The following is a 17182-nucleotide window of genomic DNA, read 5'->3' on the forward strand; positions in this document are numbered from 1 at the left end:
GTAGCTCTGTGGTATGATGTGGCACATGCAGTACATGTGTCTGTGCTTAGTATGTAAGAGGCTTTAGGCTCCATCACTAGCACACCCACCCACACACATACACAGACAGACACACACACACACAGACATACACATTATAAACAGACCATATAAAAATCTCAGAGGCGGGGACTGGGAAGGTGGCTCAGTGGTAGAGTGCTTGCCTTGCATGCATGAGGCCCTGGGTTCGATTCCTCAGCACCACATACACAGAAAAAGCTGGAAGTGGGTGCTTTGGCTCAAGTGGTAGATTGCTAGCCTTGAGCTGAAGAGCTCAGAACAGTGCCCAGGCCCAGAGTTCTAGCTCCACAACCAGCAGAAAAAAAAAAAGAAAGAAAAAAATCGCAGAGGCCACATAATATATGTGGAAGGAGCCCTGTTTAGCAGTAATAAAATAATGAATGCATTCTACTACAAAGGGAAGGAAAGAGAGGAAGGAACAGGAGCCAAATGAGCAATGCCCCCCCCCAGAGGATAGTGACTTTTGTAGAGTACAATTGCCACAAAGAGTATAATTTGCTTTAGTAATATGGTTTTTCATTTGGTTTCCAAGACTTGTCAGAGAATTAGGGAGTAATACACATACATTTAACATACTAATTTTGTATACACGATTTCTTTGCAAAAGCATGGACAAATGTCATATGAATCACTCTGTTGACCTAAAAAGTGCTACCAAACTATACTGATCACACCATATCAGAAGACCCTGGAGTGATCTAAACTAGATCTACCTGGTAGTAAGACCAATCCATTCTTCTATTTAGAGTTGCACATATATCATAAGTAAAGATGCATCACAAGTAAGAAAAGACTAGAAGACCCTCAAATTCTGAATTCCAATTTAAAATTATTAAAGCAAGATACTTTTGTCTTTTTTTTCTATTTTCTGGAGGCAAGGTCTTATAATATAGCAAAAGCTGGCCTAGAACTTACCATGTAACCCAAGTTAGGCTAGACTCTCAATCTTCCTGCCCCAGCCCCCCAAGGGCTGAGCTTTCAGATTTCTACCCCTTCATTTCATTTTTGGTGGTGATACTGAAGTTTGAACAGGAGACATTCTTTTCTTTGGTCAATTGTGGGGCATGAACTCAGGGCCTAGGCGCGTCCATGAGCTTTTCTGCTCAAAGGCAGCACTCTATCACTTTGTGCCATAGCTCCACTTCCAGTTTTCTGGGGATGATTGGATATAAGGGTCTTAATGACTTTTACTGTCCCAGCTGGCTTCAAACCAAAATCCTCTGATCTTAGCCTCCTGAGTAGCTAGGATTACAAGCATGAGCCATCAGTGCCTGGCTGAGACCCTGTATTTCTGAGGCAAGTATTCTACCACTTGAGCCAGTCCTCCAATCATTTTTGTTTTGGTTCTTTTTCAGATCTGCCGTGGGCAAGCCAGAAACACTGTCCTACTAGCTAAACTTCCTGAGGCAATTAGATAGGATGTAAACTATAATGTTCTGCTTGTTTCTTGGGATGTCACCCTAGCACAGAGTGACCAAGAACTATAACCTCCACCTCCCAAACTAAATTACAGACATGAATCACTGCACCTTGCCTAAAGCAAGGTCTTTTAAATTTAGCTGTGTTTTCCTAGAGGAGAGAGGAGGCAGGGAGATCCCACAAAGTTTTGATAAAAAGATTATTTACCAAACACATTCGTTCAATGTTTATGAAACCACATGATAAGATAGCACACAATGAACACATTGACTGTTTAACTGCTGTGAAGAAAAGAAAAACCAAGGGAAGGAGAACCGGTTTGAAAGCAATTTTAGGATTTCAGATACATAACTTTGGTGGCTGGCCAAATACCAGGGAGAATTTTCCTTCCAATTTCCTTTGAACAGCAGTAGAGATTTATGTAAGGCAGTGTAATTTAGTTGAGGAAAAACCGTGATTATGTCAGTTTGGCCTTACCCTTGGACTGACTTTACATTCTCTTGAGAGTTTGCTTGGCCTGCCCTGAAGTACTCAGTTCCAGAAAAAAATCTGCCCTATGCTATTAGAGTTTTTCAAGTACATTCCATCGGTAATTCTGGTGGTTCACCAGGAGGCACTTGAAAAGATTAACACTTCGGTTGTCTCCTTTGTTTTTTATTTTGAACTTTTGTGTTGTTTGTTTTTTGGTACTTTTAGTTTGTTTTGTTTTGATCACTGCACAGCTAAACTACAGTCTGCCTGCCTGCCTGTCTCATATGCACTCTCTTATTTGCTCATGACAAAACATACTGACTGTTTTAATGGCACTAATAATTTTGTTGTCCTTGTTCTACTGTCCCTGTGTTTCCAAGGTCACACTTAATGATTTTTTAATGTTTTTCTTTTCATTGTTAGAATATTTTTCTGAAAAGCCTGGGAAGAAGGACAAATTTTATTATTTCTGAGTTGAAAAAAAACTATGGTATTTTTCAAGAACAGTATTAGTTTGCATTCTAGTTAAAGGGGTTCCCTTTTACATTAGAGGCAAGAAATTCACATTGAGCAAGTTGTTCATGAGCCGATGGTTACCCTTACTATTATAATCATAAATTCACTTTCAGATTTAGATCAGAAGACACTATGGCTTTTAAATGTCAATATGTAGGGCTTGTACAGGCTAAAAAGAAGGCAGAAAGAAATAATCCTTAACTTAAATTCACATCTTATACCAGAAAAACTCAAAATAATCTGGAGACATATAAAGTGAAATAATAAAAAAAAAAACCTTTAGAAAAAACACACAAATGTTATAATTTGATGTCAAAAGCACAGTTCTTAAAAGGAGAAAATGACAAATTAAACCATATCAAAATTTAAAACTTTTTGCTCTGTAAAAGACACTGTCAAAAGGAGGGGAAAACAAGCTACATACTGGCACAAAATACCTGCAAACCAGCTATTAATCATTTATGAGGACTATCAGTCCTTATGAGGATTAATAGCTGGTAATGTACAAAGGACTCTCAAAATTCAACAGTAAGAAAACTATTTACTCTAAATTCCCTATTTTTCTAATGTCGCATCCATTATTATATACCTGACTTCTTTTCCCAACTTTGTTACTTTCTGTTGTCCTAACAGCAGGGGACATTTCACTGCAATGAGTAGTTTTAACTCTTGCTTTTCAGAAATCCTCATTTATAATTGTGATTTCTAACTGGAACATGTCCTTGGGAGATAGCTCTATAATTGGATCCTGACTCTTTGCTACATAAATGGACAAAGTACTTCCAATCTTAGTTACCTTATTGATAAGTTAAGGATAAAACCTCCTGTTTCACAGGCTTATTTTGAAGATACTTACACACAGTAAGCCCTTAAATTTTTTTCTTCTTTTTCTCATTAAAAACCTAAAATGCAGCTTGATTTTGGGATAAATACCTTGACCAAAAAAAAAAAAAAATCTTTGGTTTTAGTTCCAAGGCTTCTTTCTATTTGGAAAACAGGAAATACATCTCTAAGGAGTATAGACTGTGGGTTAAAGTGAGGCTTGAAAATTGTGGATGAAGTGAGACTAAATTTAGTTCTTAAGAATTTCAATTTAGGAGAACACAATGATTATTTTAAGCCCATGTTCTCTAAGTCTGGGAAGCATAGCATAGCATTCATTATGATAAACCAATGATAATCATATTGATATTTAACTGCATATAGTAAGCCAAGGCAATCAAATACTAGGAAATAAATGTATATGTTTTAGACAAGCTCAAGACTTAAAGAAAAAACACTTTTGAATCAAATGATGCTGTTTCACGCATTTCACCTCCCTTCAGAAATACTTTTTAAGAAATGAACTCCCCCCCCCCCAAAAAATGAACTCCCCACAAGGTGATAAGCTTGAATGTGTCAGAGATTTTCAGTTATAGGTCAGCTAATTAAGCTACTGAATGGTAGAATCTAAACATCTATGATTTGAATTTCAAGGTAAGCGCTGAACATGGATCTCAGAGCTATGTGCAGGTCAGTCATGACAGTTGGGTTCTCTGGGCAATACTAACCTGAAAAAACTGACAAAGATGGAGAGCGGAGAAGCAAGTGTTATTCCTCTCATATTAATGTTTAAAAGCACAAGGGAAAGTATACTTAACTTTTGCTGGTTACTTGCTCTACTTATGAACAGTCATAAAACACAAAGTACCAAGGAATACTTGAAGACAAACTCCTCTCAAATATTCTTTTTAAACCATGGATATAAGTTTGCAGAATGAATGCTTACCTAGCAAAATAGCTTTGTTTTCGTTCCTTCTTCTCCTCCTTGGTATCCATAATACACAACCAAAAGTGCAAAGTATTTGGAAAAGTTCTTCTTTTTAATCAATGACTCATAGCCCTGTAATTAAAAAATAAGAAAGCAACTATAAGTGAACAAGTTTATAATGGCCAACATGAAGAAGAAAGCAGAGTAGAGTTACAGGACCCAAAACAAATGAAAGATAAACTTTAACCAGGAAACACAGTCACATGAGTCCAATACAAAATGTAAATGCTCCCTGGAAGGGGTAGTACAGGGAGGCAAATCACAAAACTACAATTGGAATTAAACCACAAGTCAGAATGTTGATGGAAAACCAATCCAAAGGACTTTCCTCAAAATTAACACTTATTTCAAAATGGACCCAAGAAAATTTATACTGACTTTGGGAAATTATAGGCTAACTCTGTAGATGCTACTTACTTTTTAAAATAATAAACTCATCATCACTCTTTCCAAGTAACTAATAATGAACATGTCTCATAGACAATTACGTGGCATGGCTCTCTTAGGTGTTTGACAAGAATAATAAAAATAAAAATCACTTTGGTGATCTTTTGTATTTTGGATTAACACCCCAGCCAGAACATTCCATTTGAGCAAATGTAGAAACGAAAGGACAAGGATCAGGAAACCACTCTCCTTCCGGGTGTGTTCTCAATGCCCTGCTTCCTCTCTCCACTGATCTCCTCACATACGCTTACTAGCCAAGATTTCAACCATTAATGAATGCTGTTCCAGCTCCAAATTCCTTATACACCACTCTCATTGTGTCTACTTATTGCCTGCTTCAATCTAAATTTCCTGCAGAATGTTTATACTCCTGTACCCATCCTTTCCCTTGAAACAAAAGCATTTTCACAAATCGAATTTTAGTATTTTTAAGGTGGCAAAGAACATTCATGGATCAAAATTATTTCCTGAATTCATTAAACAATGTAATCCTAATACATAGTGCATGAAAAGTACTGTGATAAGTACCAGAGCTGCAGGATAATGGGACATGATATTTGGTCTAATGGAATTTATTGTCCTGTGAGAGAGACACAGGATTTCAAGGTAATGAGATAAGGGCTGTGCTGGAGGAGACACAGAATGCCACTGGAGTCTCCAGGAGGAACAATTAGCTCAATGGAGACATTCAACTACGTACATATTTCAAAATACCATGCTATACATAACAAAAATACATAATTTTTACCTGTCAACTAAAAAAGTAAACTTTTAAGAAAGAATACTTAGTCATAATACTCAATGCTACCTTCTCTCATCCACCAAGCTTATGAATATGGGCTTCCCAAGTAAAGATCCAGCTTGATCAAAAGCAAAGAGATACAAGAGTTCCCCATTGCTCCTGATGAAGTGTGAATCAAAGGCATGGTGTGAGCTGAAGACAAAGGCTCAGAAAGGAACAAAGCCATAGAAGAGCTTGTATGTCTGCTAAACAGCTAAAACTTAGACATTATCTCCCACTGACCAATCCTACACTGCAGCTTGTTTGTCGTCACTAAATGAGGATGCTGGACCAACAGCAGCACTTGCAAACAGTCACTACCAAATCTGGCAGAGCCAGTTGTGAGATAAAACCAATTTTCTCATCCCTCACACACACACACACATACACACACACACACACACACACACACACACACACACACACACATACATATGGAAATCATCAAAGGGTTTCATAGGAGGGATTATGACATAATCATAATATAAAGAATTCAGTTGGTAGGATCAAGAAAGTAGTCTCATGAGAAGTTATAGTAAATTACTTAAGGCTCCAACCTCAGAACCAAGAGATAACACAGAGAGGTATGAGTGCAGGAAGTATTTAGAAGGCAAATAGATTATTTCATAAAAACAACATAGGAGGAATGAAAACCACCCTCCAAGATTCTGCAGTGACAAGGCAGATTATGACAGCAAAGATACCATGAAATAGCATGAAGAGGGCAGACTGAGCATGCAATAGAGGAGAAGACGGAGATCAGAAATCAGTTGTGGACATGTTATCCTTGTGGTGCTCATTCAAAGTTAAAATTCAGCAGACATTTTATAACATCAAAAATTCAGAAGCCAGGTGTTTGTGGCTCATGCCTGTAATCTTAGCAACCTGGGAGGCTGAGATCTAAGGACTAAGGTTCAAAGCCAGCCTGGGCAAGGGCAGCCGGCCATGAGACTCTTATCTCTAATTAACTACCAGAAAGTGGAGCTATTACTCAAAGCGGTAAGAGTACAAACCTTGAGCAAAAGTTACTCAGTGACATTACTCAGGACCTGAGTTCAAGCCCTATGACCAACAAAATAATGATACTAATAACAACAACAATAATAATAATCTGAGAGAATAAGGAGAGCTAGAGAGAAATTAGAAATTATCAGCATATGGTTGTAGTTAGAAAGAAAAGGAAAAAAAATAACATGATGATAAGATCACTTTGAATGCTTGACAACTACCCATAAGGCCCTGCATAGAAACAATGGAAGACACAGTAACAACACAGGCTTGTTCACAAATAATACGGGCTCAGCCCTCAAGGAGTTTATGACCCAGTGGGGAAAAGACACAGCAGATAAACTCTAAGATAGTAACTGGGAACTGGACAATGAATAACAGCAAAAATCTAGAACACAGGAGGTTCAAATTTAATTGAGATGTGTAATGAAACAAAATTTTCAGGGCAATTAGGGTTTCAATATGTAATGAAGAGAGAGAAAAAGAATTCCATAAAGATGGATTATCTAAAAGAGCAGGGCATAGTCAGACCAGCAAGACAGTGGCTACTGGTACAACCACAGAGATACAGGACTAGAGATAGAGAATTAGACATAAAGGTTAGCCACAAACCTGTAAGGGGAATAACCATACAATGATTCAGGAACCTTTATTTCTAAGAAGCTGAAACAGAAATGCCAATTCATTTCCCTAATTCAACAGTACTAGCTACACTGGAACTAGCTACACTGAACCCATTTGGGGGCACATTCTTGTCTTTCCACAGAAGGCAATTGAAGATGGGTTAGAAAAGTAATGGGGCCAAGTTTACAATGTCCAGTACCTCAGCATAGACCCTGTGGGTGGGAGCAAACGGAGGTAAAGTCATTGAGGAGTCATTGAAGATCTCCAACAGCACTGATCAATGGAGGAGTAGGAGTAGAAGCCAACCAAAAATGAATTGAGGTAGGTAATATTCATTCAAGGGTCTGAGTGATGAAAGAAGAAAAAGGAAAGATCATGGCTGAGTGTCCTCCTCTCCTGAGTCCCATCATTGTTTGGATGCACTGACCTCCTCAACTCTGGATCAATTAGAAATATCTTTCCCCAAACCTGACATCATTTGCTGTTCCCTCTCTTCCCTAATTCTACTTGACAACACCCCCCCTGACCAATTGTGTACTCTCTCTCTCTCCCTCTCTCCTTTTTCCACTTGATATCTATACTTACTGAGAAGTACTTAATAGTGCCTTGTGAAACAATGCCTGCTCACTTAACTTCCTCAACTCTAAGAATAAGTTGCCCTCAAGGCAAACACCCCCATGTTTCATATGCTCCTTGTACTTTCCTAAACACCTGGCACCACGCCACTGGTACCACAGTATATAAAAAATCCACATCAAAGCTAAACAAAGAGTTAAATTAAACCAGACTTGGGGATAAAGTCAGTTATAGGACAGACCAATACAAATTGAAGGACTCCTCTGAATGAAGAAGTATCTGAACACACAGGATATTGCCTTTGCCAGACTCTCCCAGATTTCTGAAAGGATTAGAATCCACATCTCTCTGCCCTGCTGTGGGCCAAGTGGTTTCTTTTGAAGTTTCTCTCCTGTGTGATACAAATGATCTGTTTATTAGGTTTCTCCTCATGAATAAAAATGAAGTCATAACAACCTAATTGGATTTTTTTATATTGCAAGCTGAGCCAGAAACTAATGTTTGATTCCAGGAAAAAAATATTGACAGAAAGGAACAAAAGAAAAAAGAGTAAATGATCCAAGAACTGACATCTGGTGCTGCTGTGTCTATTTAGAACTCATCGGGCTTTTTTAAATATATATATTCTTTTAGATAAATTTTTTTAAAAACATGGTAATCTTTCACTTCCTTTCTGTGTAACTTTTTTAATTCCTTAAACAAGACAAATGTAGTCCTTGCAGCCAGAAACACACCAGTAGATTAAACAGAAGTAGGTAGGTAGAGGGTGCTATAAAAATGATTTGCACAGAACAGAACACCATACAGCAGCCTTCATGCTTCAGTGCAGAACCAAAGCTCTTTAAATCAATTTCTAATGGGAACTACATTTTCCATTGTAAGTGGTTATAATGGGCTCTTAAAAGCCTTCAGTTCATTTAATGTTGACTTTTCCACACATCAATTTACTCTAGACTCATCCAAACAGTAACTTAGAGGAGTTTCCTGCATTGATGGTGTATATAGACCAAAAGGAATTGTATAAGGGAACACAGGATGGATCTGTCTAAACATTCCTTTTTGCAACCTTAAATCAGAATAGTCAATTAAATCTAAATTCAGATAGTTATTGGGCAGCCAGGTAATGGTGTCTCATAAATAATCCTAGTTACTTAGGAGGCCAAGATATGAGAATTGAGGTTAGAAGTTAGTCAAGGTAGACAAATCTAAGAGACCCTTATTTCTAATTAACCAGCATAAGTGAAAATGGAGATATGACTCAAGGGGCAAGGTGCTAGCCATGAGCCAAAAAGCTGAGCAAGGTCCAGAGTTCAAGCTCTAGTACTAGCACAAAAAAAAAAAAAAAAAGAAAAGAAAAGAAATAAAAGGCACATGAGAATGGGCCTCCCCTATAAGACATGTATTTTGTATTAAAATGGAAGTGTTTTCTTTTTGAGAACACAGCACTGTTTTAAGTGAATTTGAGCAGAGAACTATCAGAGACCTCCTTACTGCATCAAACCAGTATGAACTATGCAGAACAAGGAAGGGCCTGAACTCCACAGCTCCCTGAACTTACTTCTAACCTGTCAGGGCTAATCTAGGGTATCTATCAGCTGTTTTCCCAATAACATATTTCCTACAAAACAAATCAATGACAGGAACACACATTGAAGCTTTATTGTTCTAAGTTTGGCCAGTTGCTCCACTCACCAAAACGTACCTTTTTTATGCAGACATTTCCTCCTAGAAAAAACACATTTTACCCAAATGTGACACGTGTTCATTATCTCAAAGCAACAATGTCATCTAAACCAAAAAAAGATAGTCAAATTCCACTGTTAACTAAGGTCAGAAATTTGAATACTTTAACAAGAAAACCTGGAAACAAAGATACAGAACTAAACATAAATGTTAGCCACAAACCTTCCTGCAAAGGGAACAACTAGTAGGTAATGTCACCCAAATACATAATGTGTCACAAAAACTTAAAGTTGCAACGACAAAACTCAAATGTAATGGCAGGGAAAGAGCCAAAAAGGGAGATGCAAAGCAAAGTGATAACCAAGGAAAGCTACCAGTCCACTACTGAGAAAATGAGATGAGATCTATGAATGGTAAAATTAGCAAAGAACTTGATGAGGTAGTCATCTTTTCTCTACTTAAGAGTCCTTAACTGGACCTGTAAATAATTAAGCTAATAATGTGAGTTTAAGTGGACTGTTTTTTTTCTAACTGAAGAGATGTGAAAAATTCCATCAAAGCTCCTAAATAGTCTATGTCTGGCCCACTCAGATCAGAACATGTAAACGGACATGCAAATACATGTGAAATAAAAGAACTGGAAACTGCCAAATCTGTGAGACATGTCATAAGCCTGAAAATGAGCAAATACACTGAAAAGTTTCAGCAGAAGTTAAAAGGGGATTGTGGAGCAAATCATACAGAGAAATGATCACTGAGTGCAGTTAGTAAGGACCTAGTATAGAAAATAGTGAATCCTGAGAGCCAGGATATGCTTTGAATACCAACCATCCAGAACAACAAGGCAGATTCCTTTCTGAAACATCTACCATGGACCAAGAATCCCACGGCAAATACAAAGGAAGGACAGCTCAAGAAGAACTGGCAGCTGCAACAACACCCTCAGCTGGTAAAGGAGAAATGGTGAGGGCTCTGATACTGCCAGATACAGAGAATCACAGAATATAGAAGAGGAGCACCTGACTCTACCTTGAAGAAAAAGGAAAGGAGTGTCAGGGACAAATCACAGATGACGCCAGTACTGAGCTATGAAGGTAGAGCAGGCATCTCCAGATGGTGAGTGCAGAAAGGCCAAGCAGTGGGAAGGGAATGTATGGTGTTCATGGAATCCTGGCCTGGTATAGCTGGAGGGGCAGGGCTGGTGGAAGAGAGGATGCTGGCATAATCAACCTACAATGATCTAACTTCCTTCTGTGACATAGCTTCTATTCCAGGGGATTGGTTAAAAGAAGGAAGTATAACTGCACTTAAAAGACATTGGGTCAGTTTCTTTTGAGCTGTTATGGACAAGTTGGAGATCTGCGGGCTGCATGTGTAGTAGATGTTTTCATAATTAGATGGATTAGGAAAATCATTGACCATACCAAAGGGTATGTGCTGACTCACCGACTAACCTCAGCTTGCAGCTGGAGGCCGATCCCAACCTTTGACCTGCCTGAAGGAATGTTAGTAGCAAAATGCAGTATTCTTTCAGAAGCCACCAAATGTGCCCTTCTTGAATGAAAAGATAGATGCCCTTAGAAACATTTTGGAAAGATACAGAGCACCCAGGTTAGAACGCTGGGATGTGGAAAGACCCCAAATGTATGCAGAAGGGAGTAAACTATTAGGAAGAAAATTTATTCCATAGGAATCTGGGGTTTTACTGATGAGGGGTTAAGGAAAGAGAGAGGTAGAGCTCAGTGTTCATACAAGTGAAGATGAATTATGGTTTTAGATGTTACTAAGATCCATATATCTAGTGTTGTGATTCAACTGTGAACTACACACACACACACACACACACACACACACACACACACACACACACACACACACACACACACACACACACACACACACACACACACACACACACACACACACACACACAAAACCCACCATAAATGCAATCAACCAGAATTTAAAAAAATGGAATTCCTTGCTAGCACTTTTCAGTATTAGACTGTGTCAGGGTTGCAGTTAGATCCAAGTCTCACATTACTGGAGAAATACTGAGTGATAAGGTAAACCAGAACTGTTAAATGACATGCAATTAAATTTTTAGCCAGGTAAGGGTTTTGTACTCCTAACTACTCAAGAGGCTGATATCTGGAGAATTATGCTTTAAGGCTAGCTCTGGCACAGAATTTTGCTACATTGCATTTCAAAAATAACCTGCAAAAAGCAAAGCTAGAGACATGGTGCAAGTGGTAGAGTTCTAGCTAGCAAGTTCAAGGCCTCACAAACAAACCTCAGTACAGAAAAAAAAAAACCTATATTTAGTAAAAAGAATGGATAGATCTTCAAAAGACAAAGGAGTCTCCATTAGACAAGGAACAGTTCTCAACCTCATAAAAATCAACACCTTCACCTAAATGGTTTATTATACGGCTTTTATAGTATTGAAATGAAATTCACAGACAGTATAATCTTCTTACACAATTTTATAAATTCAATAAAATGCCCCCCAAAAAAATCTGATAACAAGTATTTCAAAAGGTCTAAAATTATTGGGCTTTAAATATGAATGAAGTGTCCAAAAGGATTTTGAAACAGGTATTTCAGTAACTAAATCCTCAGGCACAAATTCATGTAAAGACATGAACTTGTACTTGCTTCTACAGGACCACCTTAGCGATCAGAGAAATTAGATCAGAAACCATTTTACTATATACAACAAGTACAGGAAACTGAAGGCACTGAGGGGTAGGGATGAATAGGGTAGATGGAAGCAAATCGGGACTGGTGTGGAATACTGTGATAAAAGCTAGTACTGTAAATAATAACCAGATATTCCCATAAACGATCATTTGAAACAAATCTCTTTATTTTTGGTAGACTGCCCTAATAATTGTCATAAGATCCTATAGAAGAAATCAACTTCCTGATTATAAGGGACAGTTCTTTATGTTCTTCATGTTTGCCACACACTGTAGAACATTAGGCACCCCTGCTTCCCCCAAGAAAATACCAGTAAGTGTCCTGTTGTAAACTGTGCTCCAGATATGTTCTAGGGGATGGGCAGGGTACTCTATCCATTGAGAACCACTATTAAGAGACAAAGTCAAACCATATGGATGGACTAATATTTTCCATTAATTACTAAGCTTTTTAATTCAAAAATTAAAATTCAGGGCTGGGAAGGTAGCTCAGTGGTAGAGTGCTTGCCTCACGTGCATGAGGTTCGATTCCATAGCACTACATACACAGAAAAAGCCAGAAGTGGCACTGTACCTCAAGCGCTAGAGCACTAGACTTGAGCTGAAGAGCTGAGAGACAATGCCCAGGCCCAGAGTTCAAACCCCAAGACTGACAAAAAAGAAATTAAAATTCACCAAGGCTGAGATTTTATAAACTCTAATCACCTCTTTTCAATATGGCATGCATTTTCGGAATAACACAGAACCACTTTTGTTACTAAGACAAAGCAACAGTTTAAAACAAGACAGGCCTGGTCAGAATCCAAATTCTACCACCCACAAGATGTACTGTATAGCCTTGGGCAAGTTGCCCAATTTCTCTAACCCTTATCTGGAAGAGAACTGTAATAGAGATTGCATGTGTCTAACAGGTGGCTCTCAAGAAATGTCTCTGGAATCTGGTACACTGTGAAACTGAAAATCCTATTATCTTATTCATTCATTTCAGTGAATTCCAGTATTTCATGAAATATCACTTTCAACAATGTCTGAAGAACTGGATTCAAATTTGTCCCAAATAGGAAAAACCATATGGAGCCGGGTGCCAGTGGCTCACGCCTGTAAGCCTAGCTACACAGGAGGTTGAGATCTGAGGATCATAGTTCAACACCAGCCCAGGCAGGAAAGTCCTTGTGACTCTTAATATAAAACCACTAGAAAACCAGAAGCGGTGCTATAGCTCAAGCAGTAGAGCCCTCGCCTTGAGCTGAAGAGCGCAGGGATAGTGCCCAAGCCCAGAGTTCAAGCCCCATGACTGACAAAAAAACAAAAAACAAAAAATCTATATTTGAATAGTAACAATATGCTCCCAAGGTTTTGTGCCATGGCAAGAAGTTAATATTCTCAGTCCTTGCAGATAATATGAAGTTCAGAAAGATTAAACAACTTATTCAAGGTCAAACTACCACAACAGTCAGACCCAGACTGATCAGCTCATGTCTGAGCCTAAAGAGAGAATCTCTAATGTGATGACCTCTGCAGTAATAAGCCTGCTAGAGATTTTCACATCAACTTCCTGGTTCTTCCTGGATTTCACCACAGCTAAACCCAACAAGGGGCTGAACAGCAATCTTCTGGCCAATTGTCCTTGAGGATGTGAATGCTGACCTGTTTTCCTGTTACTTATAGCCGCATATTTCTAAATGTACTGCAGTGAATTTGTCATCAAATATATCTTGCTGAGATTAGATGAAGAGCTATATGGAAAGTCGCTCTCATAATAATTCATTAAATTAATTACCTCTTCAATGTTAAGAACAGAAGTAATGAAATGTCTTCGATTATGCTAGCAGTATTTCTCTTTAGCAGCTGGAAAATTCCTTTGTATTGTTCCAAAATGTAATTGTCTGCCAATCTAATTATTTCTCCACAGAAAACAGATCGGTAAATATAGAAAATCAGAATGTGTAATATTGATCTTTTTTTAAAAATTGATTTTAAACTACAAAAGTCATTTTTAAGCCCTAGGATTGTAGCTCTTTTTTAGAACAAAAAAGTATGGTCCTACAAAAATTCTATAAATTGTTTTAATATGTTAAATGTATCATCTGACGCTCAGAAGATACAAGTCAGGCTTAGCTACTTTCTTTTTGGGTTTTTTTAGGCTTAGCTACTTTCTATCTGCACACATAGGATAGCAGGATAAATCTGCACTAAATCATGAAGTTATTACAGGTACTGAGAGCAGAAAGGAGTGTATTGTGCTGACTTCAGCTCCTAACCCTAAGAGAAAACTCCTTTAACTTATCATCAGTCACTAATACCTCCTGAATGCACATAATTGGCCCTCATGTGAGAAGTGGGAAAAAAAAAATCACCCACAATGGTATTTTCCTCTACTGATTCTCCAAGATTTGATCATATTAGATTCTTTCCAAGATAAATCTAAAGGTGATAAGGCCTAAATATCAATTAATAAGCAGGTGAAATGCAGAATTTTATTCTCAGTTCTGGAATTCTTTATTTACTATAATAACTTTCATTACTTTATTATGACTGATTTCCTAAAATCACAGACATTTTCTAGCCCAGCCCCAAAAGAAATAAGCTCCACCATCTTCTGCAGTCACTGCACTGTTAGAGAACTCTACAAAGCTTTGCAGAGAATGGGTGCTAATGTGCACTGCTAGCTGGTGCCCAATGCACAGAGCCAGTGCCACCACCCAGCATAGGTCCTTGTCTTAAACCATGCCACAACTCTTTCTATTCCAGAAGTAAGTATGAATAGTGCTACTACTATTACTGTTACTGCTGCTACTACTATTACCGTTACTGCTACTATTATTATTACTGCTTGGTGTGATGGTAGCGATGATGGGTCTAAATCAAAAGTTAACTGATGAAAGAAATAAACCACAATATATTTTAATGGCCAAACTGCTCAAATAAATGCCTTTCTAAAAGGAAAACCCATATAACATATGATCTGCAAACATTAGTTTACAAAAATTAAATGTAAGTTCTAAGACCATCAATAAGTGGTTCACCTAAACGGGTAAACTGTCAATTCATAAAGGAAAAGGCAGCGTGCTTCTTTGTTCTTTGTGGATAAGGTCTGCAATCAAATGGATTTTCAAAATACAGTGGCATACTCTTAGAAAACTGTAAAAGAAAAAATAAAGAAGGAGCTTTCTTCTTACTGTGCTTTCTGCATATTTATTCGCAGGAAGCATGTAAGCAGCAAAACGCAAAAGGAAACGATTTAATGCCCGTAACACATTTATCAGTCATTTCTTCCATTTACTGAGCATTTATTAAATAATCAATTTTATGCCTGGCACTAAATTATTTATGTAAACTCTCTACATACAGAAAGGACTCAATATTCCTAAATAAACTTCCATTTTTGAAAAGGGATGCAAGAATTACATAAAACAAAACAATCAGGGGAAATGATATGAAAATTCAAACCAAATGAGATGCATCACGTACAGCGCAAACTCAATGGAAAGTTAAGAAGAGGATCAGGTTGTTCAGAAAGGTCTCAGAAGGATGGCTCCCAAGCAACCATTTGTGGTTCTATGTCAATAATGCTATTCAAATCAACAATTACATTTGTAAACTGCCAATGATTTTATCCTGGTTTTTCCTGTATCAGAACGCACTCAGGAGAACAGAAACTCTCCTGGCTTCTGTCTCAGCCGCTTTGAGTGACAACAGAGAGGCACTCTTTGCTTTGCTCAGCAAAGTATAAATTGTGATAACTACACTAATGTGGGCTCCAAAACAAGTGTCTGTCTACAAGGCATGGAATATGCCAAGTGTGACTATAAACCAGAAATGTGAAGTACTCTGAGCTCTTCTTGAAGAAAATTGGGTATTCAACTATAATTTTTCAGGAGGCTAGGACAATAAGTGCCAAAAAGTTAAGATTCTTTTTCTTAAACATTGCTTGATATAGAAGTTTTTATAGCACCAGAAAGAAAAATGGCTCTTTGGTCACACTGGGTTACTACTGTTTTCAACCATGTATGCCATCACCACCACAACAAAATTAGAATTAAACAATAATCCTTGCCTTGGCTATGTAACTTCAGAGCTTTACACTAGAACAGAGACTATGCCTGCATCCTCATCCAATGTGCTATGGGACTTGTTTTGTTCAATAGACCATGAACATTTTTAGTGTTACACATTTTGACAGGAGGCACTAAGAGACAGTGGACATTTGCTTCTCTCTGTCAGAAGAGTCTGCTCTTGATAGCTGCCTTCCCTTCTTCAGCTTGGCTCCCAGCCTCAGCCTTGCTGCTGGAGTCCAGCTCAGCCCTGCCCAGTACAACACTGCCAAACCCAGCCAGGAGCAGCCAAACCGCAGACAACCTGCAGGTCCATGAACAGGAGATGAATATTTGTGGATTTAAGCCACTGAGGTTTGGAAGCTATTATACAGCAAGAGAAAAACAAAAAGACTTAAGTACATGCTTAGGAACATCTGGATCCACAAGTAACTTTATGGGAATTTTTCAACTACAAGAATTAAAACTACATTAAAGCACATAATACTATCTAAATCCTCCAACACCAAGGCCTAGAGTCAGAAGCAGCCAGCAGACAGTCCAAGAAGCTTCCTTTCTTTCCACTTGTCATTTACCCTATAGCTAATCTAATCTATCTCATGCTGTGTTGGCATATTTATCTATAGACTTTAATGTTATTTCTTGCTTATGAGTTAAACTGTGTTACTCCAAAAAACATAGGTTAAAGTCATCATGAGGAGTAACTCCCAGAATGTGGCTTTATTTGGGTCATTGTAGCAAATGGAATCAACTCAGATGAGGTCATACTGGAATGTGTCGGTCCCTAACCCAAGATGATGTTCACACAGAGGTACACACAGAGAGAATGCTAGGTGAAGACTAATAACATGATATACCAGCAAGTCATGAACACCACACACTGCCAACAAAGCAGAGGAAACGGCCTGCAGGAGTTCCTCTAGAGGTTTCAGAGGAATCACAGCCTACTTTTAACTTTGGACAGAGTCCCTATAACTGTGAGATAATAAATTCATATATATTGTTTTCAGCTGCATAAACCCCTGCCCCC

General features: G+C 38.1%; 1 protein-coding gene across 5 annotated transcripts in view; it reads right to left on the reverse strand.

Moving 5' to 3' along the window:
* Ncoa7 (nuclear receptor coactivator 7) overlaps window positions 1-17182 on the reverse strand; it is a 123030-nt gene that overhangs the window by 93272 nt on the left and 12576 nt on the right. For all 5 annotated transcript variants that reach the window (XM_070010788.1, XM_070010790.1, XM_070010792.1 and 2 more), the window contains exon 2: window positions 4235-4348. In XM_070010788.1, the coding sequence (XP_069866889.1) occupies window positions 4235-4284 (50 nt within the window). In that variant the 5' untranslated portion in view covers window positions 4285-4348. The remainder of the gene's footprint in view (window positions 1-4234; window positions 4349-17182) is intronic.

This window comes from Dipodomys merriami, unplaced genomic scaffold, assembly GCF_024711535.1.
Source record: "Dipodomys merriami isolate MVZ:Mamm:240054 unplaced genomic scaffold, mDipMer1.0.p SCAF_8, whole genome shotgun sequence".
NCBI classification, from domain to species: domain Eukaryota; kingdom Metazoa; phylum Chordata; class Mammalia; order Rodentia; family Heteromyidae; genus Dipodomys; species Dipodomys merriami.